This window comes from Mauremys mutica, chromosome 3 (assembly GCF_020497125.1).
Source record: "Mauremys mutica isolate MM-2020 ecotype Southern chromosome 3, ASM2049712v1, whole genome shotgun sequence".
NCBI lineage: Eukaryota > Metazoa > Chordata > Testudines > Geoemydidae > Mauremys > Mauremys mutica.
Window position 1 is genome coordinate 101,929,711 of NC_059074.1, and position 27,162 is coordinate 101,956,872.

General features: G+C 45.5%; 1 protein-coding gene across 1 annotated transcript in view; it reads left to right on the plus strand.

Moving 5' to 3' along the window:
* EYA4 (EYA transcriptional coactivator and phosphatase 4) overlaps nt 1-27,162 on the plus strand; it is a 198,819-nt gene that overhangs the window by 80,337 nt on the left and 91,320 nt on the right. The window contains exon 3 of the mRNA XM_045012059.1: nt 19,286-19,335. Within this exon, the coding sequence (XP_044867994.1) occupies nt 19,286-19,335 (50 nt within the window). The remainder of the gene's footprint in view (nt 1-19,285; nt 19,336-27,162) is intronic.

The following is a 27,162-nucleotide window of genomic DNA, read 5'->3' on the forward strand; positions in this document are numbered from 1 at the left end:
AATTGGATTCGCTTAACATCGTTTTGCTTAAAGTCACATTTTTCAGGAACATAACTACATTGTTAAGCAAGGAGTTATTGTAAGCAAAAATTGGCTATTTTCAGTGACAGGGAAGATTCAGCGTGGTCTTAATTTTATACGAGCCATGTGCATGTGTCATTCTTGGGTAATCTCACAGATTGTTTGATACCAAATGAACATAGTATATTTTATGGTACCATAATTCATGAATTTAACAAAATACACAGAAGTATACTGAAGTATACCCTTGAAAGCAAAAGTAGGAATAGGAAGCACTTTGCATTAGCATTGCCGTGGAAACATTAACTTTTGAACTTCTCTTTGCTTAAATTTTCAACTTGAAAGTTTCATTATTATTTTTTCTTTGCATTGAATTGCCTTGGTTTGTTTTGAAAGAAAGAAAAGGAGACGAGAAATGAAAAAGAACCTGGAGGGTCCAGTGGTGGTACCTGGGTTTCTTACATAGCATTGAAGGATTTACTCTGTCAGTATCTTCTTATTAAATTATTAATTGCAGCAAAGAGATGCCTTAACTCATTATTAAATTTTTGGATTAGCACCCCTCATGGTCTCTTGGTTACGCCTAGTTTGCTAGCCCTGTGATCTTTCTATGGAGCCAGAGTGGAATCTGCGAGAGAATGGGACTATGGGATTGTTTCTCTGGGTCCTGAGAGTATTTATTCAATACCTGGAGAAAGGTTAGATGACTGGAAAAAATCTTTGCTATCAACCCTAGAAAGAGATACGGGAGCTACTGAGGTATAAACCAGTATATGGACAAAATTAATGCATCAAGGATGTGCCCAGGTGCATTAGCTGTTTCTCAGCAGACCCTAGACTCCTACAAAAGTCCAGAGAAAGACTTGAGCAACTCCCTGACTTCTCTTTGCTTAAATTTTCTACTTTGTTTTCAAAGAAAGGAAGAAAGAAAACTTTCATGCTGAAAATGGAAAAGGGGATATAATGCTCTGGTGCTGGCTTCCCCTAGCCCCATCCTTTCCTAACCTCCAACCCCACTCTCAGACACAAATATCGTGTTCCCACAACCTGATCTGCAGTGTTCTTGTTCCTTTTATCCATACGGCCTCTGATGTCGTCATACCTTTTGAAGTGCTTCAGGTGAGATTTCATATGTAATAGTCAATTTCCGAAATCCACTTTCATACTCATATTTGAAGTCAGTGGGGCATGCTTTCACCCAAAAGTTTGACAAGGTTCTTCAGCGTTTGGTTTATTCAAGATGGGATTTATTTATTTTTTAATTACAGTAATTAAAATGTATCAACTTTTACTTGCCAAAACAATATTTTCTTCCATAAGAAAATGAGAGAGACTGTATATGGTAGGTGTGCAGCAGGAAAACAGTTAATTTATTAGCTGAGCTGAATTAATTAATAAGCAGAAGAGATTCATATAACCTACAGTATTACATAATATTTCCTTTAGGTTCAGGCTTCTCTGACTTTTCGGCATAACTAATTCCCTTCTCCTTTATAATCATTTTGGTTGCTAGCAGTAAATATAAATCCTATGGCTAGTCCCCAAATCCATTTTTGGTCATCAATTCTGCCAGTATTTTGCAGTATAAAGTTGCATAATCATCTACATTAGAATCTGGCCTTGTAATTATAAGTTGATGAATCAGTGAATGACATATTTATGACAATGAATGAACTGATGTAATTATTTTAAATATCTCTTCACAGAATACTTGGTATCAGCTCTCAAAGTTAATCTCATTTAGAGCAAATTTTGTTAAAGGATAAAACTTACTTTTAAGAATTGATGAGATATGATAAAGCAAATTTTAGGGCCTGATTCAATAAATCAAAGTACGTCCAGTCTTTGCATTCTGGAAAATTGTGAAAAATCAATTTTCTGCTTCTTCTGCGATCTTGAACACAACAGTATCATCAAGACTTTAAAAAAAAAAGTGAATTGGGCTCTTGGTCATTGCCTAGTCAAAAGTAAACTCTAAATAATTTTGTATAATCGGCTAAGTAATTGCACCCATTATAAGAAGCTGGAAGTACATTATACCAATGATTTATTGTGACATATTTAAATAAGAGTTTGGTATTGTTAGGGACTTTTTTTGGGGAGTTTCATGTGTGCAACATGTATTTTTGTTTGTTCCTACGCAAGCTTCGTTCATTTTTGCTTTTAAGTCCTAAGTAAATGAAACACTATTTCTGCCATAGCGCACTGGAAAACTAGTACATAAGAATGGCCATACTGGGTCAGACCAGTGGTCCATCTAGCCCAATATGCTGTCTTCTGACAGTGGACAGTGCCAGATGCTTCAGAGGAAATTAATAGAACAGGGTAATTGTTGAGTGACTGTCTCCTGTCATCCAGTCCGTGATTCTGGCAGTCAGAGGTTTAGGGACACCGAGAGCATGGGGTTGCGTCCCTGACCATCTTGGCTAATAACCATTGATGGACCTATCCTCCATGAACTTATCTAATTCTTTTTTTATACTTTTGCCTTCACAACATCCCTTCACAATGAATTCCACAGGTTGATGGTGTGTTGTGTGAAGAAGTACTTCTTTGTTTGTGTTAAACCTGCTGCCTATAATTTCATTGGGTGCCCCCTGATTCTTGTGTTATGTGAAGAGGTAAATAACACTTCTCTTCTCAACTTCTCCACACCATTTATGATTGTATAGACCTGTGTCATAATCCCTTTTACTCTTTTTCTGAGCTGAACAGGCCCAGTTTTTTAATCTCTCTTCATATGGAAGCTGTTCTAGATCCCTAATCATATTACTTGCCCTTCCCTGTACCTTTTCCAATTCTGATATATCTTTTTTGAGATGGGGCGACCAGAACTGCACACAGTATTCATGGTGTGCCTACAGATTTATGGATTTATGTAGTGGCATTGTGATATTTTCTGTCTTATTGTCTATCCCTTCCCTAATGATTCCTAACATTTAGATTTTTGGAGTGCTCCTGCACATTGAGCAGATATTTTAGAGGACAGTCCACAATGACTCCAAGATCTCTTTGTTGAGTGGTGACAGCTAATTTAACACCCATAATTTTTTTATGTAGAGTTGGGATTACGTTTTCCAAATTGCATTACTTTGCACTTATCAGCATTGAATTTCATCTTCCATTTTGTTGCCCAGTCACCCAATTTTGTGAGATCCCTTTGTAACTCTTTGCAGTCCACTTTGGACTTAATTATCTTGAGCAATTCTGTAACATCTGCAGACTTTGCCACCTCACTGTTTATCCCCCTTTCCAGATCATTTTATGAGTATGTTGAACAGCAGACTTCTCAATTCAGACTCTTGGGGGACTCCATTATTTTATCTTTTTCCATTGTGACAATTGACCATTTATTTCTACCCCTTGTTTTCTATCCTTTAACCAGTTACTTATCCATGAGAGACCCTTCCCTCTTATCCCATCCCAACAAAGAGTGTTTGGTGTGGGACCTCGTCAAAGGCTTTCTGAAAATACAAGTACACTGTATCCACTGGATCATCCTTGTCCACATGTTTATTGACCCCCTTGAAGAATTCTAATAGATTACCGAGCATGATTTCCCTTTACAGAAGCCATGTTGACTCTTCTCCAATATGTTGTGTTCATCTATGTGTCTGATAATTCTGTTCTTTACTATAGTTTCAACCAATTTGCCTGGCACTGAAGTTAGGCTTACTGGCCTGTAATTGTAAGGATCACCTCTGAGACTTTTAAAAAAAAATCAGTGTTACATTAGCTGTCCTCCAGTCATCTGGTATAAAGGGTTTTTTTAGTGATAGGTTACATACCATAGTTAGTAGTTCTGCAATTTCATATTTGAATTCCTTCAGGACACTTGAGTGAATACCATCTGATCCTGGTGACTTATTGCTGTTTAATTTATCAATTTGTTCCAAAGCCTCTTCTATTGATACCTCAATCTGGGACAGTTCCTCAAATTTGTCACCTAAAAAGAATGGCTCAAATGTGAGACTCTCCCTCCCACCCTCTGCAGTGAAAACAAATGCAAAGATTGGTGCAAAGAATTCATTTAGCTTATCTACAAAGCCTTGTCTTCTTTGAGTGCTTATTTAGCACCCTGATCATCCAGTGGCCCCATTGATTGTTTGGCTTAATTTTTTGTTTTTGTTTTTAGTCTTTGTGTCTTTTGCTAGTTAGTCTTCAAATTCTTTTTTAACATAAGAACATAACATAAAAAAGGCTGTACCGGGTCAGACCAAAGGTCCATCTAGCCCAGTATCTGTCTACTGACAGTGGCCAATGCCAGGTGCCCCAGAGGGAGTGAACCTAACAGGCAATGATCAAGTGATCTCTCTCCTGCCATCCATCTCCATCCTCTGACGAACAGAGGCTAGGGACACCATTCTTACCCATTCTGGCTAATAGCCATTTATGGACTTAGCCACCATGAATTTATCCAGTCCCCTTTTAAACATTGTTATAGTCCTAGCCTTCACAACCTCCTCAGGTAAGGAGTTCCACAAGTTGACTGTGCGCTGCGTGAAGAAGAACTTCCTTTTATTTGTTTTAAACCTGCTGCCTATTAATTTCATTTGGTGACCACTAGTTCTTGTATTATGGGAATAAGTAAATAACTTTTCCTTATCCACTTTCTCAACATCACTCATGATTTTATATACCTCTATCATGTCCCCCCTTAGTCTTCTCTTTTCCAAGCTGAAGAGTCCTAGCCTCTTTAATCTTTCCTCGTATGGGACCCTCTCTAAACCCCTAATCATTTTAGTTGCTCTTTTCTGAACCTTTTCTAGTGCTAGAATATCTTTTTTGAGGTGAGGAGACCACATCTGTACACAGTATTCGAGATGTGGGCGTACCATGGATTTATATAAGGGCAATAATATATTCTCAGTCTTATTCTCTATCCCCTTTTTAATGATTCCTAACATCCTGTTTGCTTTTTTGGCCGCCGGACTGTTTAATTATACTTTTACACTTGACTTGCCAGAGTTTATGCTCCTTTCCATTTTCCTCAGTAGGATTTGACTTCTACTTTTTAAAGGGTTCCTTTTTGCCTATTTTACTCTGCTGTTTAGCCATAGTGGCATATTGGAGCTTTTACTGTTTTTTGTTTTGCTTTGTTTTGTTTAATTTGGGGAATACATTTTGTTTGGGCCTCTCTTTTGATGTTTTTTAAGTTTCCATGCAGTTTGCAGGCTTTTCACACTTGTGACTGTTCCTTTAATATGCATTTAACTACCTTCCTTATTTTTTTTTGTAGTTCCCCTTTCTTTAAATTAAATGCTTCTGTTCTTCTTGGAGTGGTTGCTCATGTTGATTCCATTCTAGGTGTGTGTGTGCCCACGTGCACAGTTGTTGGAGCCTTTGCCTTAGCAGTATCCGTAGGGCCGGCTATGACATCCCATTGAGTGTTGCGCTCATGTGTTGGTATATCAGGCGCCGCTGGCCATATGCCCTCTCTGTTCCTTCTTGCAGCCCGTGGTTGTTGGTCAGAGTGTCTCTTTCCCTTGCTTCACAAGTGATCAGCGGTTTTCTCCTACTTCTGAACCTTATGTTCCAGCTGTAAATAGTTTTGTTTGTAGTAGATTAGTTAGTAAGTAGCTATTAAGTACTGTAGTTAATCAGTTAGGGTCCCAGTGGGGACTTTCCCTGGGTGGGGCATGCTCCGGTCTCTAGGTTTAAAGCCCAGCTCTAATTGCAGCAAGCCTATGCTTATTAGTCACCCACATGGTAGCTGTTTGAAGTGCCAGGGGAGATCCCACATTAAAGAGAAATGTTGCATTTGTAAGAACTTTCATCCCAGGACATTTGCTTGAGGGTGCTCCTCATGGAGGCTGAAGCCAGCCTGGCCAGGTGCAACGCCCAGCACTTTGGCCTACGTGCGCCGCGCACCATGGCACAGGGCTCGTCCCTGCTCCAGACTCGTCCCGGCACTGGTCCCCTTCATTGGTACCTAAGAAGAAGTCTAAAAAAAGGGACTCAGCACAGAGCAAGCCAGATCAAGGGGCACTGAGAAAAGGACTCTGCTTGAGCCGCCCACCCATGTCGGAGATGCAAAGAGGCTCTCTCCCTGGGGAGTGCTACTCCCCTAAAGGATCCGCCACCGACTCCGGGGACAGCACAGTTAACACCCTCTCAGTTCCTGGTGCCTAGAGAGCAATGGACTCTCCTGCCACAGCTGGCGCCACGTGTGGCAATGGACCCAGCTAAGGCTCCCTACGAGGGCAAGCCAGATGTCAAGGCCTCCCAGAAGGCGAGTGAGCACTGCTGGTCTCTGGAGCCAAGGCAGAGCCCTATGCCGCTGTGCCCTCAGTGTCCATGTCAGCCCAGATCACCGGTTCACTGCTACAGGTTGTTGGCACTGTGTTCCTGGTCTCCGCCCTCTCACCTGGCCTCACCTAGAGTGAGGTGGTGGTCGTCTTACAGCCAGCAATGGTCGTCTTTGCACAGACGGTCACCATCACCAAGATTTCGGAGACACTCCCCAACTTGGCACTGTTCCTGCTATTTCCGTCACCAGTGAGACCTCTCCAGGCACTGGTCACCCGCGGTGACAGTTAGCCGCCAGACCCAGGCTTCAACGGCCCCGCCTAGGTCACCCAAGGAAGGAGACTTCTCCAGCACTGAGAGGGAGTTCAGCTCCTTGCCGAGACAGCACTGTCACAACTGGACTCTGGAGGGTGCAGCTGCCGTGGGAAAACTGACCTGGCAGCAGGGCCAGTGGCTAGCACAATGCCCTTATTGGAATGCCTGAAGCATACCCATTATACCGGTCTCACCAGTCCTCGGTCGCTGCACCAGAGATGCCCCAGTTGGCACCAGCAGCAGCAGCTTGGTGCAGGATGTGTCGGCGGGCCCTGTGGGGCAGGAGATAGTGCCCACCCTGCGACCCTCTTCTCTTGTAGGGGAAGATGCCCCAGGCCCTCTTCCTGGTGGGGATGCATATGCCTCAGTCTGCAAGGAAGCAATTCCATCCACCCCTGCCCCCAAGGTCTTGGCAGTCTTGGCAGAGACCTGCGAGGAGAAGGGACACTGGGTTTAGTCGCTGCTGCCCTTCATCCTCCCACTCACCTGTGCAACCTGGCCTGATGAAACATCATGGGGCCAGAAGCACTCATTTTGAGGATGCGCTCAAGAGCGACGTACCAGTCACCTCCCCGGATCTGCCCCATCTTTTCCTCAGCCATCTCCGTCTTTACCATTTGGCCTGGTCAAGAGTTACCTCGGACCGTTGGGTGCTAGAAATTATGTCATATGGCTACACCCTCCAGTTTTTTTACACCCACCTTGTACTCCTCCCTCCTTCACTCTCCCTCTTCATGGACCTTCTCATGATCAACTCCTCATTTAGGAGGTAAACAACCTTCTACAACTGGGGGCGGTGGATGAGGTCCCTCAGGAAATGAGGGGGAAAGGTTTCTACTCCCGCTATTTCCTGATTCCAAAGGCAAAATGGGGCTTACGTTCCATTCTGGACCTGTGATAACTCAACAAGTACCTCAGAAAGTTGAAGTTTCACATGGTATCCCTGGCCTCCATCATTCCCTCCCTGGATTTGGAAGACTGGAATGCCGCTCTTGACTTGAAAGATGCTTATTTTCATATCTGTATCTTCCAAGGACACAGACTGTTTCTCCGCTTTATGGTGGGCCAGCACCATTTCCAGTTCACAGCACTTCTCTTTGGCCTCTCCTTGGCCCCTTCAGTCTTTACAAAATGCATGGCCTTAGTAGCCACTTACTTGAGACATCGGGGGTGGGGGGTGCTTTTTGGCCCCAGTTGCAAGGCAAAGTGATTTAAGTCCTGAAGGACACCACCACCATGATGTTCTATATCAACAAGCAGGGCAGAGCCAGGTCATCAGCCCTTTGCCCAGGAAGTGCTCAGTCTATTGGACTTCTGTGTGCAGCATGCCATTCATCTCCATGGCAGCGTACCTCCCCAGAACCAGGAACATGCTGTTGGATCACCTCAGCAGACCCTTCTCGTCTCGCCACGAGTGGTCTGTCCACTTGATGTGGTCAACCAAGTCTTCTGAAAGTGGCGGTTTCCCCAGGTGGGCTTGTTCACAACTTGCCAGAACAGGAAGTGCCACCAGTTCTGCTCGTTTTGGGGGTAGACAGGGGCTCCCTGTTGGATGCCTTTCTGCTTCCTTGGTAGGGGGCTCTGGTGTATGCTTTCCCACCAGTGCCATTGCTTCTCAAAGTTCTCATGAAGATTAGGCAGGACAAGGTCAGGGTCATCTTGATAGCCCCAGCTTGGTCACACCAGCACTGGTTCAGCACACTCATGGATCTGTCAGTGGCAACCCCGATGCCACTGCCCTCTGGCCAGATCTCCTATCTCAGAACCATGGCCAGTTGCTGCACCTGAATCTGGCAGCGCTGCACCTCACAGCTTGGTTGCTCGTGCTCGGTGCTGAGGAACGGGAATGTTCGGCCCAAGTTCAACAGGTTCTACTGGGAAGTAGGAAGCCCTCCACGAGAGCAACCGATGTGGCCAAATGGAATATTTTATGTCCTGGGCCTCAGCCCACAAAGTTAGGCCTGAGCAGGCCTCGCTGCAGCTGATCCTGGACTACCTTATGCATCTCAAAGTCCAAGGTTTGTCCCTTTCCTCAGTTAAGGTCCACTGGGCTGCTTTATCGGCCTTTCACCCTCCATTCCATGGCAGGTTGGTCTTCGCACATAGCATGACGGTCCGATTCTTGAAAGGCCTGGAGTGGCTCTGCCCTCAAGTACAGGATCCTGTCCCCCTGTGGGACCTGAATCTGGTGCTTGTGCAACTCATGAGGACCCCATTCAAGCCCTTGGAATCCTGTTCTCTTCTTCTGCTCTCCTGGAAGGTGGTGGTCCTGGCAGCAATAACTTCTGCCTGAAGGCTCTCCAAGATTAGGTTGCTTACATCGGAGCCGCCCTATACAGAGTTCTTCAAGGACAAGGTCCAATTGCAACCACATCCGGCTTTCCTGCCCAAAGTGGTTTTGCAGTTTCACATGAGCCAAGACATATTTCTGCCAGTCTTCTGCCCAAAGCCTCATAAGTCATAGGAGGAGTGTAGGCTGCACTCTCTGGATATCAGGAGGGGCGCTAGCCTTCTACATCGAGAGAGCCAAACCGTTTTGCAAGAACATAAGAGCAGCCATACTGGGTCAGACCAAAGATCCATCTAGTCCAGTATTCTGTCTTCTGACAGTGGCCAATGCCAGGTGCCACAGAGGGAATGAACAGAACAGACAATCATCACCCCTGTCGCCCATTCCCAGCTTCTGGCAAACAGAGGCTAGAGACACAATCCCTGCCCATTCTGACTATAAGCCATTCCTGGACCTATCCTCCATGAACTTATCTAGTTCTTTTTTGAACCCTGTTATAGTCTTGGCCTTCACAACATCCTCTGGAATTGTCAAAGAGTTACACAGGTTGTCAGTGTGTTGTGTGAAAAAATATTTCCTTTTGTTTGTTTTGAACCTGCTGTCTATTAATTCCATTTGGTGACCACTAGTTCTTGTGTTCTGTGAAGGGATAAATAACACTTCCTTATTTACTTTCTCCATACCAGTCATGATTTTATAGACCTCTATCCAGGGCCGGCTTTAGGAACTGCGGGGCCTGATTCAAATACCCGGCAGCGGTCCGGGTCTTCGGTGACACTTTGGCGGCGGGGTGTCTTTCACTCGCTTCGGACCCCCCGCCGCCGAAATGCCACCAAAGACCCGGAGCGAGTGAAGGACCCCTTGCCACCGAAGACCCAGACCACCGCTGGGTATGTAAAAAAAATTTAAAAGGCACCTAAGGCGCTGGGCCCTCTTAGGCACGGGTGCGGGGTCCAATTCCGGGGAATCGGCCTAAAGCCGGCCCTGCCTCTATCATATCCCCCCTTAATCGTCTCTTTTCCAAGCTGAAATGTCTGTCTTATTAATCTCTCCTCATACGGAAGCCATTCCATAGTCGACTCAGTTGTTCATCACGGTGGCAGGTAGGATGAAAGGTCATCCAGTGTCTGCCCAGAGAATTTCTTCCTGGATAACAGTCTGCATCCATCTCTGCTATGATCAGGCAAAGGTGCCTTCACTGGCGGTTGTAACCGCCCACCCAACTAGAACTCAAGCCTTGGCAGTGGCCTTCCTGGCCCATGTGCCAATATCTGACATCTGCAGGGCCACCATGTGGTTGTCCATGCATACGTTCATGTCTCACTATGCGCTTACCCAGCAAGCTTGAGATGACGCTGGCTTTGGTAGAGCGGTGTTGGAAGCCACACATCTGTGAACTCCGAGCCCATTTCCAGGGATTCTGCTTGTGAGTCACGTAGAATGGAATCGACGTGAGCAAGCACTCAAAGAAGAAAAAACGGTTACTTATCTTTCATAACTGTTCTTCAAGATGTGTTGCTCATGTCCATTTCATTACCCACCCTCCTGCCCCTCTTTTGGAGTTGCCAGCAAGAAGGAACTGAGAGGGCGTAGGGCCAGCAGTGCCTGATATACTGACGCATGAGTGCGACACTCAAGGAAGTGCTGCAGCCGACCCTACAGATACCGCTAAGGCAAAAGCTCCAACAACTGTGCACATGATCGTGCACACACCTAGAATGGAATGGACATGAGCAACATATCTCAAAAAACAACAGTTACGAAAGGTAGTTAAACATTTTTGTGGGTTTCTTTGGTATTCTCCCTCCCCTTCCCCCAGGGAGGATAAATTTAATTTTATTGTGGTCACTATTACCGAGAGGTTCTGTTATGTTCACCTCTTGGGCCAGATCCTGTGCTCTACATAGGACTAAATCAAGAATCTCCTCTCCCCTTGTGGGCTCTACAGGACTAGCTGCTCCATGAGGTATTAATGGTGACTAGAAGTTTTATCTCTGCATCCCATCCTGAGGTGACAATATGAGGATAGTTGAAATCCCCCATTATTATTGGGCTTTCTGGTTTTTTTGGCTTCTCTAATCTCCCTGAGGATTTCGCAATCACTGTCACCATTCTGGTCAGATGGTCGGTAGTATATTCCTATTGCTATACTCTTATTATTCAAGCATGGAATTTCTATCCATAGAGATTTTATGGTACAGATTCATTTAAAATTTCCACTATATTTGACTCTATGCTTTCCTTCATATATAGTGCCTCTCCCACACCAGTACGACCTACTTTGTTATTCCTATATTTTTTATACCCTGGTATTGCCATGTCCTATTGAGTGCCATTGTTCACTCAAGTTCATTATAGCAATATTCTCATTTAATACCAGGAAGTCAGGTTCACCCATCTGAGTATTTATACTTCTAGTATTTGTATACAATTATAAAATTTGTCAATATTTAATTGTCTGCAGAATAGGACTTTTTTTTGTTTGACTGTTTCTGTTCAGTTCCTACCTGTACTTTATCAACTTCTGTCCTCTCTTCTTTACTAGAATCTAGAGTATCCCTTTTAATAAATCCTCCCTTAAGGGATATCTCCGTCCAAAATGTTTGTTTCTCCGCACCTGTTGTCTTTCCCCAACTCTTTGTTTAAAAACGCCTCTAACAACCTTTTTAAATTTTACATGCCAGCAATCTGGTTCCATTTTGGTTTATGTGGAGCCCATTCTTTCTGTATATGCCCCTCCTTTCCCAAAAGATTCCCCAGTTCCTAACAAACCTAAATCAGGGGTCGGCATGCGGCCCATCAGGGTAATCCACTGGCGGGCCACAAGACATTTTGTTTACGTTGACCATCCGCAGCTCCCAGTGGTGATGGTTTGCCATTCCCGGCCAATGGGAGCTGCATGAAGCAGTGTGGGCCTCAGGGACTTGTTGGCTGCCGCTTATGTAAATCTCTTTGACCCCTGACCTAAATCCTTCTTCCCAGTACTATTATCTCATTCACACATTGAAACCCTGCAGTTCTGCCTTTCTAACTGGCCCTGATTGTAGAACTAGAACCGCTTCACAGAATGCTACCTTGAAGATATTGCACTTTAATCCCTTACCTAACAGCCTTCAGGACCTCTTTCCTATGTATTCCATGACAACCAGCACTTCTAGATGTCTTGAGAGGTCTGAAACCTTCACACTCAGCAGCCAATTCATCATGCAGCTCTCCTGGACATCACAAACCCAGCTATATATTTCTAATAATCAAATCCCCCATTACTATTACTTCCTAACAATGGTTCCCCTCCCCTAGAGAGGTAACTTCTGTGTGAGAGGATACCATGACATCATCTGGAAGAAAGGTCCCAACTATGGGATCACTTTCCTCCTGCTTCATATCTTAATGACACATTTATGTTCCTAATCTAAATTTGAAAAGCATATTCTAAACTGCAAAACATTTTCAGTGTGCTGTTAGTCTTATGAATTATGCATTCAAATTAGCTCGTGTGTGTGTTTTATAGGCCAAGAAGTTATTAATATTTTGATTACCAGTAATTGATTTATAATATGGTAGTGCATAGAGGCGCCTACCAAAATTAAGGCCCCATTTTGAGTATCTGACCCAGATCGGTGGGTAGTGATTGATCTATCGGGGATCGATTTAGACACGATAAATCGATCCCTGATTGCTCTGCCATTGACTCCGGAACTCCGCCATGGTGAGAGGCGGACGCAGAGTTGACCAGTGAGCGACAGCGGTCGACTCGCCGCCATCCTCACGGCCAGGTAAATCGACCTATGATATGCCGACTTCAGCTATGCTATTCGCGTAGCTGAAGTTGTGTATCTTAGGTCGACACCCCGAATCCCCCCCCCCCCCCCGATGTAGGCCTAGCCTCAGTTGTGACTCTGTGCTTCTGCAAATCTAGCTCCAGGGGCCTCAATTTGAGCATTCAGGAAATGAGGCACACAACACTTGGTGGCCAACTGTTAACATTTTGCTTTAAGTGAATTGCTCAGTATCCCATAGAAACTCTGTGACAGAGACGAGGATAAAATGGAAATTATCCTGGGCAGCTTTCATCTGCAAAGGCCATTCTTTCTCTTCCCGCAGTCACCTGCCCCGTTCTTTACATACCTTCCTAGTTCTGCAAGAAATGAGCTTACTGGTAATACATTATATGACCTTTATTCTTTCCCATGATTTTGTTCATCCTGTGCACTGAATGAGGCAGCAATTCTCTGGAAAAAAAGTAGTATGTGATCATATATTTAAAGACTGTATGATACGAGCAATGTTAATTCTGGTATTTCCTACATTTTGAGTGTTTGACTTTGCAACCTTAAATGTTGTTTTAAGATAGTTTTTTTTAATTTAATTTCCTATTGAAATGAAAAACTCACAAAAAACAAAAACCTTGAAAAAACAGATATTCTGTCATGTATTGACCCCTAACTTGAGGGTTGGGACTTTTAGATCTACAGCAAGCAACACTACCAGTTGATGTAACAAAATAACTGATCACTATACAAACCTGTGACTAGCCACTTGTGGGAACCATCCACTGGGGGGAGCGTGAGACACATACTTTGCCAGTCTCAGATACTGTAGGCAGCAGAAAAGTATAGAGACTCAGGACTCCTGGGTTCAGTTCCAGGTTTTGGAGAAGAGTGTTCGCTAGCGGTTGTGTCCCAGCCTACTCCCATCCCCCCTCTCCTCCTATCTACTCCCTCCCTGATCAGCTGTAGGAAAAAATCAAATAAATCCGATATTTTAAAATTTAACTATAAAGTTGATTTTAAAAAATAAACTTATATAAAATTAAATTTGAAATTGACAACCTATGTTAGGGCCTACATTGATAATCTATTAAAAATATTTATATTAAATGCAAAAAAAATAAGTTTTATATATTTGCTGCCAAATTTTAAAGAAAGTCAAACCACTGACCTGGTGGAAGTCGCTGGCTAATAATCTGAAACCAGAATTTATTACAGTGCTAAACCCGCTGTTCTGAGCAGTAGCCTGTTCTCCAGTTACAGAGAGAATATTTTCTTCATTTTAGTTCTTCAGTTAATTCAGTTCAATGACTAGTTCATTCAAAGTTTAAGAAGCCAACTGGGAGTCAAAAAAGCAGGAAAGCTTGTTTTCCTCTTCCAGTCTCTGAATAAAAATTGGGTGTGAGAGGATGAGCTCTACTAGGTCTAAAATTGACGAACATGGTGACTAGAAAAACTCACTTCATTTCACTAACTACAGGTAATATTTCTTTTGTTTAATAAATCAGTTTTGATAAACTTTTTTCCTTATGCATCCAGCACATTAAGTACAGTTAAACCCTGTTATCTCGACGGCCTAGGGGTTTGCCAAAAGCCATCGAGATAACCAATGATCGAGATAAACCCCTATCCACCCCCCCACCCCCTCCCTGCCCCCTTACCGCGCTGCCTGCACGTGGCTGGATCCGGCAAAGCGGAGCCGGGCGGACGGACGGATGGACGGACGGGCGGGCGGGGAAGCGGAGCCGGCGGGCGGGCGGCAGGCGAAGCCGGGACCAGGTATGTGGGGCGGGGACGGGCAGGGACCAGGTATGCGGCCGGGCGGGTGCGCGGGGACAGGCAGCAGGGGACCGGGTATGCGGGGGGGGGGACCGGCGGGCGGGGAAGCGGAGCCGGCGGGCGGCGGCAGGAGAAGCCGGGACCAGGTATGTGGGGGGCGGGGACGGGCAGGGACCAGGTATGCGGGCCGGGCGGGCGGGCGGGCGGGGGACGGGCAGGGGACCAGGTATGCGGGGGGGGGGGAAGCGGGGAAGCGGACCGGCGGGGGGGGGGTAAGCGGAGCCGGCGGGCGGGCGGCAGGAGAAGCCGGGACCAGGTATGTGGGGCGGGGAACGGGCGGGGACGGGCAGGGACCAGGTATGCGGGCGGAGGCGGGCGGGGCCGGGCAGGGACCAGGTATGCGGGGGCGGGGACGCGGGGACCGGCGGGCGGGGAAGCGGAGCCGGCGGGCCGGGCGGCAAGAGAAGCCGCGACCAGGTCTGTGGGGCGGGGACGGGCGGGGGGGGGCGGGGACGGGGTATGGGGGCGGGGCGGGCGGGCGGGGCGGGGACAGGCAGGGACCGGGTATGCGGGGGCGGGGAAGCGGGGACCGGCGGGCGGGGAAGCGGAGCCGGCGGGGCGGGCGGCAAGAGAAGCCGGGACCAGGTATGTGGGGGGGGGACAGGGCGGGGGGGCCACGGGCAGGGACCAGGTATGCGGGCCGGGCGGGCGGGGGGCCGGGCAGGGACCGGGTATGCGGGGGGGGCGGGAAGCGGGGACCGGCGGGCGGGGAAGCGGAGCCGGCGGGCGGGCGGGGCAAGAGAAGCCGGGACCAGGTATGTGGGGCGGGGGACGGGCGGGGACGGGCAGGGACCAGGTATGGGGGCCGGGCGGGGCGGGCGGGCTGGGGACAGGCAGGGACCGGTATGCGGGGGGCGGGGACGGGGGGACCGGCGGGCGGGGAAGCGGAGCCGGGCGGGCGGGCGTCGGGCGGCAAGAGAAGCCGGACCAGGTATGTGGGGCGGGGACGGGCGGGGACGGGCAGGGACCAGGTATGCGGGCCGGGGCGGGCGGGGGGCCGGGCAGGGACCGGGTATGCGGGGGCGGGGCGGGGAAGCGGGGACCGGCGGGCGGGGAAGCGGAGCCGGCGGGGCGGGCGGCAAGAGAAGCCGGGACCAGGTATGTGGGGCGGGGACGGGCGGGGACGGGCAGGGACCAGGTATGCGGGCCGGGCGGGCGGGCGGGCGGGGACAGGCAGGGACCGGGTATGCGGGGGCGGGGATTGGGAAGCGGGGGACCGGCGGGCCGGGGAAGCGGGAGCCCGGCGGGCGGGCGGCAGGAGAAGCCGGGACCAGGTATGTGGGGCGGGGACGGGCAGGGACCAGGTATGCGGGGCCAGGCGGGCGGGGACAGGCAGGGACCGGGTATACGGGGGCGGGCGGGGAAGCGGAGCCGGGCGGACGGCCGGGCGGCGAAGCGGGGAACCGCGGGGCTGGGGAGCCGGGGAGCGGGCGGCTGGGGACACGGTGGGTCGGGGACGCGGGGAGCCGGGCGGCTGGGGACGCGGGAAGCGGGCGGCTGGGGAACCGCGCGGCTGGAGAGCCGGGGAGCCGGCGGCTGGGGACACGGTGGGTCGGGGACGGGCTCGAGATATTAGGGTTCGGCAAATCGACATAACAGATGAGAAACTCATAAGCCAAAGAGGGAGTCTGGCGGTTCCACTTGTAAACCGTCGACTTAACAGGATTGGCAAGTTAACCGAGGTCGACATAAATGGGTTCGACTGTAGTTTTGTTTTATTAAAAAATAATTGAATGCTTTTTTGTGCATTTTTTATTAAATTTTCATCCAAATAGAGCTTGATATAAATCACAAATTAATGAATTGCCATCTAGTAAACAAATGCATCAGTCACCATTTTCTACCATAATAAAAAAGTAAAAATTAAGAATCTGAATAAATGTAAGTTAAGCTATACAGTTGCTCAAATAAATATGTATAGATAGAGTGTATCCTCAGGTTAGCAAAAAGAAGCACCAAATTTAGTGTAAATACTATATTTAGTTGTAAATCAACATGTTTTAATGGTTACTAGTCACTGAGAATCATCTTTTTATATGAAAATAACTAAGAAGTACAAATGCAAAACAAGATTAAAATTGATTATTTAAATCAAGGTTTCCTGCTTGCTGTGTTAAATGATGATGAAAATACTGGGATTTAAGTCAATCCACCCTGCCCCCCATTTCCTGCCACCACCACCACCCTTCTGCTCCTTTCTACCCACCAAGCTCCTGTCCCCTCCTCCTCTGCTCCTATCCAAACCCACACCCCATCTTCCCAGCTCCTGGCCCCCTCCCCTATCCATTTGCCAGCCCCCTGACTACTGCGCCTTCCCCTTCTGCTCATATCTTCTCCCATTCCCCCAACTACAGACTCCCTCTCTGTCGGCACCTATATACCCCTTTTTATCCTGCCCTCTAGCACCTGCAACCCTTTCTTCCTCTCTGTTCCTATTCTCCCTCTGTTCCCCCCCCTCCCCCTCAATTCCTCAGCTCCCTCCATCTGAATCAAGCTGATTTTTCCTCTTCTTCCATACCTCCTGAATTCCTATAAGGGAAGATTTGAGAGAGAGAGAGAGAGAGAGAGTCTCCCTGCTTTCAGTCCCTGTGTTTGGCATCACCAGGAGGAGGAATTCTAGGGAAAGTTCTGCTCAGCCCCTGCAATTTTGGGGTGGAACATGATCAGTGTAAGTGGAATCTTTGGAGAATTTAGCTGCCAGACTCTAACAAGTCTCTGCTGACCTTCTGCTAAGTGAATTTTTTCAGAGGCTTATAACTTGAGCTATTTTGGACAGATTTTCACAGGAATGGCAAAAGGCCCAGCCCATCACTGGCACCAGAGCAAGCTCCCTGCCAAATGTCATGTATCTGCTCCAAAGCATGGAGACTCTAGAGCAGTGGTGGGCAAGGATGGCAGTGTGAGTAGTTTAATTGGGAATTTTTTACCAATAAGTTACTAAACTAAGTATATTAAAATCCATACTTTCCGCTCTCTTCTTTTGTAGCCAAGCACTGTCTTGCTGGTCCCTACATATGCCTTCTCAACGTTGTCACAAAAAGTGTGCATTATATACAGTATTTGTTACTTGGCTGTGCACTTGTGTTCCAAACTTACCTTGCTCACATTCCTTATCTAATTTTTCTTTAATAAACAGCAAAGTATTGTGGACAGCAGGCCTTTGCAGTGGTATCTTTATCTGAATGTTTCCAAAGCCCTGACCATCTCATTTTGCTATGCAAGAACTTTCTTCACTTTTTAAGCTGCACAACTACTCTTATTGCAGATTTTCACTGCATTACCTAATTACAAAACCTGATGTTCTTTTTGCAGTTTGAAAAAAAATCCCACACTGAGAATTAAGCAAGATGATTAAGCAGATATTCATGTTTGCTGGAGTGAGATTTATGGCAAAAATTAAACAAAACAGATATTGAATCAGATTTTTTTTGAATTTGGTTTTATTTTGTTTTTATGATTATTTGTATCTGGCATCTATTATGGTGAATGTGCTGTTAAAATTAGCACCAAAAGAAAAATTCCATTATTGCTACTGAACAGTACTCTATACAATTTACATTGTAGGTAGCATGATTATTCTTTAAGATCCAGAAATTAAACAAGAGTAAAAATGAGACTCTAGAATCTTACTTGCCCATCTTTGAGTAGTGTTGCTAGGTATCCATTCAAAGTTTTGAAGGGTGACATTTTAAAAAGTGCTCAGTATTGGCCTACCTCTACTCCCATTGAATTCTATAGGAGTTTTGCTGTTGACTTTGACGGAAAAAGTTCGGCAGTGTTGAATATTTTTGAAAATCCCACTCTAACTGTCACAGACATTCTTTTTAAGGCAGTATAACAAAAGGAGGATTTGACAATAGAAGAACCCTTTGATCAAGGTACTATAATTGTAAATACTCAGAATTTGAATATTTATTGGTAACGGGGAGTGTGCAGTAAGTAGAAGTGATACTAAGTGAGCCTGAGTGTCTGTAAATGAGTTTAGCTGGTCTTAATGGAAGGAATTTTGATATCACAACTAAGTCATTAGATTGCACCTTCAACAAAACGTTTGTCTTACTGAAAGGGCCTGAAATTTAAATTACCAAAAGGTGCAAATTGCACTACTCCATGAGACCCCAACACCATAGAGGGCCTGGAAAAGAGTAGTTTATATTTTTAGTTGGAGGTGGTTTTTCTCTCCTTTCGCAGGCTAACAGCAGTATATCACAAAGATGAATCTGAAGGTTGAACTAGAGTGTATATATAATTGCATACTGCGGATATGTGTGAAAAATGTGTACGTGATATGTAAACTTAATTGACACATTATGAAAATACATTAAACATATAGTTACCGGATTCAGAAAATGAAAATTAATGTATGAATTATTTAGCTAACACTGCACTTTGCCCCAGAATCTGGTGTTTATTATTGTGAGCTTTAGCAGGAAACAGAAGCAGTATCAATTGGGAAAACATTTCTTTATTGAACTGAGAACAGTATGGCTTTCTAGTTTCTAAGTGGGGAACCTGGTTCTTTGGTTTCTTTGTTCCTAGTTAAGACTACTCCCAAGCTATTTTAGTTGAACATTTTACATACTAATGGAGTCTAGGGAAGTGCAGTTGGCAGCTGTTCATGGGATAATAATGAAACACACTGTTTAGTGCTGCATACTGCTGCTGTAAAATGCGGGAAGTATTTTATAGATATCATGGTGAGCAGAGCTGTATCCACTTTAAGCAATGTAAGTGCATGAACTATGAGTGAGGAAGTTGTGTTTTCGTATGAGAGTAACTGGCAATCATTTTGCTTTTGCAGGTAAAGAAAACGTGCACAGAATCAGATGTTTCAGAGGCTCAGAATTCCAGGTACAGTAACTAAAGTAAATGCTTAATGAGAAGAACATGGTGATATGAAGCAATACTGACGCTATAGAGCAAATGGCATGAGAGATTAGTATTGCAAAGAGTTAATGAGTCTGGCTAGATTACTTTTAAATGTATTTCATCCCAGAGGTGGTATTGTTTTTTGCTGGTAAGAATTGAGGTGGGGGATGGACGGGGGGCGGGGAGAGTTTTGATAGTGTATTAATAGTGATTTATCACCTTCAGTTTAGAAGAGAATCACATTCAAAACAATAAATATTGTAGTAAAGTCTCTAGATCAATTATTTTTTTCTTTTCTCATCCCTTTCTGCACCTATGATTGTTGCCATTCATTTAGTATTGACATTTACTTTCAGTACCAGCAGATCAGTTTTTATTTGGGTAAAAATTCTTTTACCATTGTTTTTTTCTTAAATGTTTACTTGTGCAAAATGCGCTAACGTTCATATGTTGGAGAAATCTCATACACGCCTCAAAAAGTATGTATTAAAATGCATTGTTTCCTAATTTTATATGTAAGTAGAAAAGGAAATCAATGTAACTTAAATGGGGTCACTATCCCTGTCTATATTTTGGACAAGTGATGCAGTAATTACTGCAAATGTGCCATCCAGCATGTACATTATTGGTGGTTATTAAATTCTTAAGACATAGGGCTTTGTTTTGTCTAAGATTTGTGGAGTGAAACATTTTATAGGCTGTCATTGTGTTTTATTTCTGTTTACAAGAGCTATATTTCAATTTCTCAGGGAAAAAGAAAGTTTAATCACGAAAAGAAAAAAACAGAATAAACCTAAAGAAACACAAAAAAGCTAAGAAATTAAAAATGACTGAAACTTTACTATGCTTGTGTCTGGGTATTGCAGCTTTAATGTATGCAAGACCTCTGACTGGTTGAGACACAGTAATACTTATGGACAATAGAATAGTTGTGAATAGTCCTGTACAGTATGTCAGAATTTCTTTGATTTGCTTTTCACATTATTCAGTTGCACATGCACAGCTTTCATTGGGTTCAGTAGTTGTACTCATAATTGAGCACAGACTATGAGGCCTGATCTTACTTCCATTGAAGTCCATGGGAATTTTGCTATGGACTTCAATGGGAGCTGGTTTGAACCTTTGATCCTTATTTAATAATAATCTAATATAAATGTTGTCCTCCCCTTCACCCTCACCCCCACCCTCTAGCCTGGTATTTTTTATTGAAAATTAAGTTTCAGTTTTAAAAACCTCACAGCTCTTTACAAGTACTTTCAGTAGCATTAGGGTCCTGATTCAGCGAAGTGCTTGAGCATGAGCGTAACTTTAAGTGTGTGAGTCATCCCACATGCTCAAGTGCTTTGTTGGATCAGGGCCTTGTATTGTAAGAAGTCTAAGGGCACTTAATGACCCAGTATGCTTTCATCATACTTACTCCATTATGAACCTTCTGTTCAATAGTCGTTACGATGATTGTAATACTAAATCAAATACATCTATAGAATATTTTTTTCTCCCAACTGCAAAAGTGACCCAAAAGTGAATGATCAAACTGTAAATCTGGTAAGATTTCATTTACTGAAAAAAGGAAAATTTTGAATAAAAAAGTATATATTTTGTGCCCCTTATATAAGGAAATGTATTTTAAACCAGATCTAGCTTAAATAAAAGGAAATGCTCCTGGCCTGAGAGTTTGTAATGCTGTGTATATAGCTAGAAGCAAGTTTTTATGGCAGAGTTTGATACACGATGCAACTGTGGTCTTAGAATAGAATCACTGACAGACCTTTGACAAGAGGGGCGCTAGAGGCACTGCTATAGCCCACAAAGTTTTAAAGCCTGGAGCAAGGTAATTCTTCTCAAATAAGTCTTAAGTGAAAACATTGCACATAAAATGAAACATCAGCATAAAAATGAATGCTGGAGACACATTGCCTTACCGAATGGCTGCTGGCTTGGGACTTAAGGCCAATATCATTCATTTATTTAGCTAGCTTTATAGTGTGTTGGTTTTGGATTTGAAACTATTACAATAAATGCAGATGGAAAGTGTTTTTACAGTAGGGAAGTAATTAAATTGGGTGTGGGAACTTTGTCAGGAGAATTCTTGGAGTGACATGTGTGTATCAGCAAATTCTTTGTCTTGCTTGGTGTTGGTTCCTCTTTTAGTAAGAAACTTTCAAGATACAGATGTGACTGGTAAATTTGGGCAGAGGGAAACTACTAGCTTATGCAATATATCAGGGCAAAGAATGCCTTACAGAAGTATCCTGCCATATGTGTGATAAAGCTCAATCATCAACAGCAGTCATTTCTCATTTATACAAAATGGTTGTCAAGTTGACAGATGTTTAACAACACACATGCAGAGGAAACTACAGTTAGAAGATTTGCACGCATGATAGATGGAATGATTTTCTCTGAACACATAAATGTGCAAGAAAATGTGCATTAATCTTTAATAGCTCAGTCACACACAAATTTTGACCCATATATTTTCAAGCAGAACATGAGAATTTAGACATGCAAATTCTGTGAGAGTTTCCTGGGAGTGAGTGGCTAAGTCTCCTATGTCCTGTTTTGAAAGTGCTTTCATATATCTCTCTCACTAGATATTTATGTTGCATGCATTGCTGTGGTATCTGGGGATATACATATTATGAAATTCTTTCCTTTTGTTTTAAAAATTAAATTATCTGTTAGAAGGTTTAATAGCTTGCCAACATAATAAATTCCTATCATTTAATTTTGAATCCACTGTTGTTAAATTGAGAGAGAGGGTATGACTTGACAAGAGTCATACTGCCAACCAGCAGCAGAGTCAGAAATAGTACATATTAGCACTGATTCCCAGGCCACTGTTCTAAACTCCAGATAACGTGAACACATAATCAGATTCATCAGTCAGTAACTTTGAAGATGTAGTTCATGGGTGCAGTGTATGTAATATGCATCTGCACAATGTACATTGCACTGCATTTTCTCATGTTGTCAGTTTAATTTACTAAGGGTGTGATCAGGGCTGGTGCAACCCATTAGGTAACCTAGGCAGTTGCCTAGGGCGCTAGCATTTGGGGAGGGGCATTTCGGGTCCTTCGGCAGCAACCGCAGCGGACAGATCTTCGGCCGCCCCAGTCGTCATTGGCGGGGGGTGTGTGGGGAGGGCCGCCTCCAGCAAGTAAAGGGGGGCAGAACGCAGGGGAACTCCCCGCCTCAGCTTACCTCTGCTCCGCCTCCTCCCCTGAGCACACTGCCCCGCTCTGCTTCTCTCCCTCCCAGGCTTGTGGCACCAAACAGCTGATTGGCGCTGCAAGCCTGGAAGGCGGGAGAAGTGCAGTGGTGACGGCGTGCTCAGGGGAGGAGGCGGAGCAGAGGTGAGCTGGGAAGGGGAGCTGCCGCGGGGGAGGGGGGTGGCCACAGGGTGGAGGGGGGGGAGCTGCTGCAGGGGGGGCTCCCCAGGGCGGAAGGGGGGTGGGGAGCTGCCACGGGGCTTGGGGTGGGGGGCAAGGTGGAAGTTTTACCTAGAGCGCGAAACATCCTTGCACCCGCCCCTGGGTGTGATATTGAGAGGTGCTGACTACCTTTGCCCCACGTTGAATTTAATATAATTTAAGTAAATGCTGAGTTACTGTGCTATGCATGAGATGCTTAACTTCATTGTTACCAATGAGAATTTGTAGAAAAAGCTTGAGCCACATTTTGTTGATACTGTATATCAAAGCACAAATCCAATCTCCTTACATATAATTATGTAGCACTATGTGCTGCAGCACTTTTGTCTTCAGTGTTTTACAAACATGAGTTAATATTCATTATTTTCAAAGTTATGACATTGTTTTTAACCAAATTGGATGCCTGCTAGATCTAGTTATTCACTCCCTCATCCAAAACTAAACCTCGCAGGCAGAAACTTAGTTACTGGATGAACTATAAGAAATGAGTGAAATATTAGACTATTTCAGATTCTGAAAACTGGTAGATTGGTAAATATAAAAAATGTAGAGCCCCGTGCTCCCATCTGCATTCACACCTGTGCTTATGAAAGGGAGAATTTCATTCCTTCTGCCTAGCCCAGGGAAGCTCCTCAGCAAAGGCTTTTTAGTGTTCTAGCCCTAGTCAGCGTGGGCTTCTCTGAATTCTCCTTCCCCATCCTGCAGATGCCTTTCCTCCCCACCTGCTCTGCTCAGTTTAATGGGGTTCTAGAGAGAACTATAGTGGTGGAGGCCCTAGATCAGGGGTGGGCTAACTACAGCCCGTGGGCTGGATCCGGCCCGCCAGCCGTTTTAATCCAGCCCTTGAACTCCCACTGGGGAGCAAAGTCTGGGATTGCCTCGCTCCGGCGCTCCAGCCAGGGAGCAGGATTTGGGGCCGCTCCACACGGCTCCCAGAAGCAGCAGCATTGCCCCCCTCCAACTCCTACGTGTAGTGGCAGCCAGAGGGCTCTCCTCTGCATGCTGCTCCAACCCCAAGTGCCTCCCCCACAGCTCCCATTGGCTAGGAGCCGCAGGGGCAGTGCCTGCGGATGGGGCATCGTGCAGAGCTGCCTGGCCATGCCTCCTCATAGGAGCCAGAGAAGGGACATGCCACTGCTTCCGGGAGCCACTTAAGTGCTGCCTGGAGCCTGCACCCCTGAGCCTCCCCCCCGTGCCCCAACCCCCTGCCCTGACCCCCTCCCACCCTCCAAACCCCTTGATCCCAGCCTGAAGCACCCTCCTACACTCCAAACGCCTCATGCCCTGCCCAGCCCAGTCCCCTCCCGCACCCTGAACTCCTCATTTCTGGCCCCACCCTGGAGCTTGCACCCCCAGCCAGAGCCCTCAGCCCCTCCCGCACCCCAACCCCAATTTTGTGAGTATTCATGGCCCGCCATACAATTTCTATTCCCAGATGTGGCCCTTGGGCCAAAAAGTTTGCCCACCCTTGTCCTAGAAGCATGACTTCTGCAGGAGCTGACCTGTGCCATCTGGACTTGTGCCACTAGCTGAGCCCTTGTAATCCACGGGTCAAGGGAACAGAACCCTTGGTTTTTTCCCCTCTGGTGGAGAGGGGTGACAAATCATAGCCCATTAACGGAAAAATGAGTGGAACATTCAGTGAGCTGAGTGTCAGAGAGTTTCTTCTGTCCTGCAGGAGGTAACACCACTCCAGGGAAGAATGAAGGCAGAGAGAAAATATGTAGTGTGTCAGGATGGTATTTATGAATAAAAAGAACAATTGAAGATCTTGGGAAATCATTTTGTGGCCTGTCAAAGGAGGTTAGCTGACCTTAAATTGCTTCTAAAAATACATAGAGGTGATTAAAAAAAAAGTGGCTTCTATTACTCACAGAAGCATGCATCTTTGTGTTGGCAAGGTGCAAGGAGGCACAAAAATAAATATGTTATGCATATCTTTAATATCAATCTGACAGATCAATTGTCTAATGATATACACTTTCTCCCCATTTATCCTTTTCCTATTTTTTTAATTCAAAAAGTAAAAGAACAGGAAAGAGAAATTGCTCATAAAAAAATTCCAGTGAAAACATCTACCAGACACTATAGTGCAACACAGTCACAGGCACACTAGCAATTACATTACATACTCTCACAGTTAGACAAAGCTCATCCCTGAGCATGTGGTTACTTCAAGAATACTTGTCCAACAAAAACAGCTGCAAGTCTCCAGGGAAACAATATGATGATGAAACACATTTGCCAGCTAACCCACTTGTGATGTTCTGAATAGAATTGAGGATTTTTTTATATCACAAACATAGGTCTCCAATATTTCACCAAAATGAGAGCCTCCATTAGCTGTCACAGCAGTAGTTTCTGTGTGTGTGTGTGTGTGTCTCTCTCTCTCTCTTTCTCTCTCACTCACACACACACCTGTTATTACAAAAGGTTTGTTTGAAAATCTAAATTACTTCTAATTCTTTGCCCATAAAGTTTGAGTGTCTGCCATGAGAGAAATATATATCTGTTTATTTTATTATTTGTCTCAATTTCCTGCCAGCTGTTATTACTCTCTGGATGTGGTATGCAAAGTTTTCTCCAAAGCCGGTATTAACACTGCTTTGTTAATTAGCTAATTGGTTTGGTTGTGGTGTTGAATAGTAGTAAGAGCTGCACCTTTTAGGATCCTTCCTTTAGACCTAAGCACATTGCAGCTATACCTTGGAGCTAGTGTTATCAATATAAATTAACCTATATTTATGATTTTATGAGATGTATTGATACAGTATGAGCCTATTACCAGTCAGTGTTTGTATCTACATAAAAACAGCAGCAGCTCCTTTTGAGACCAGTGAAAGAGAACAATGGATGCTTTTTGGTCCTGAGCACTTTTGAAAATCTGGTCACTAAATGGGAGCGTTAAGACACCAAAATCTTTGGGAAATCTGGCCCTAAATGTCCAAAGCAAAGAAGCTTAAGGTTATTATAGGGGAAAGTACTGTGACTAATCATAGAATCAGGGCCGGTGCAAGGATGTTTCGTGCCCTAGGCGAAACTTCCACCTTGCACCCCCCCATGCCCCCGCCCTGAACCCCCCCCATGGTAGCTCCCCCCCTCTGCCCTGAGGCGCCCCCCTTGTGGCAGCTCCCCACCCTCCACCCTGAGGCACCCCCCCCAGCTCACCCCAGCTTCGCGCACGAGCACCTCGAGCACGCCGTCGCTGCTTCACTTCTCCCGCCTCCAAGTCTTGAGGCGCCTAAGCTGATTGGCACCGCAAGCCTGGGAGGCGGGAGAAGTGAAGCAGCCACGGCGTGCTCGGGGAGGAGGCAGGGCAGGGGTGAGCTGGGGCGGGGAGTTCCCCTGTGTGCCGCCCCCCCCCTTACTTGCAGCAGGCGGCCCTCCCCACGCTCCCCTGCCCCAGCTCCCTCCACCTAAATGCTGGTGGTGACCAGGGCGGCTGAAGATCCGGCCGCCGCAGTCACTGCCGAAGAAAATGGCGCCCCCCAAATCCCAGTGCCCTAGGCGACCGCCTAGGTCGCCTAAATGGTTGCACCGGCCCTGCATAGAATTATCATTTGATAGAATTATTATATATTAGACATCACCTTCAAATGGAGGATTTACTCTGACAGATAGGCACAACAGATCTGACTTAAATTTCCTGAAAAGCCTTAACCAAGAATTGCAATGATCTTTAGGTTTCTGTCATGAGAGTCTTTATCTTATTGTAATATTCTGTAGTGTAGTACACTGCACCTATTTACCAGACTGAGACCTCACCTTGCAATTTCTGAGTCTCCGTCCAAGCAGATCTCCTCTCCAATCCTTTTCCCTGAAGCTATTGACTTCCACCACTAAATATCAGAGTGCTGGGATCCAGTTGCTACCTCCAAGTTTTCTATTGTGATCTAATCTGCATTGCATTATGGGGCACACCAAAACTCTGAGCATGCCAGTTTGCATGACCTTGGGGCTTAGAGCAGCCCATTCTTTCTTGCAATTGAACACAAAGCAGATAGCTCATGAGTCTATATTTACAAGATGAAGAAGAGGGTTCTGAGATTAACCACCAAGAAAGGGGTGGGGGGCTATTTGAGTGCCAATGGTAGTCTCCAGAAATACAGGTATTGGTGGTGATCCCAGCCGTTGGAAATAACAGCTGTAACAGATTACATAAACAATATTGGTTTGTAGTTAGTATGTGCATACTCATACTTTAAATTCCAGGTGTGATGTGATATATATAAACGAGTTAGTTCACTTTCTCTCTTTCCTATTTTAAAAGCTAGCACTAATTAGAATATATTTTTCTGTGTGCTATGTTTAGTCTTATTGAGGCTAGATTGGCTCATCTAGGGCTAGTCCACATGACAAAGGCTGTGGAGACTCA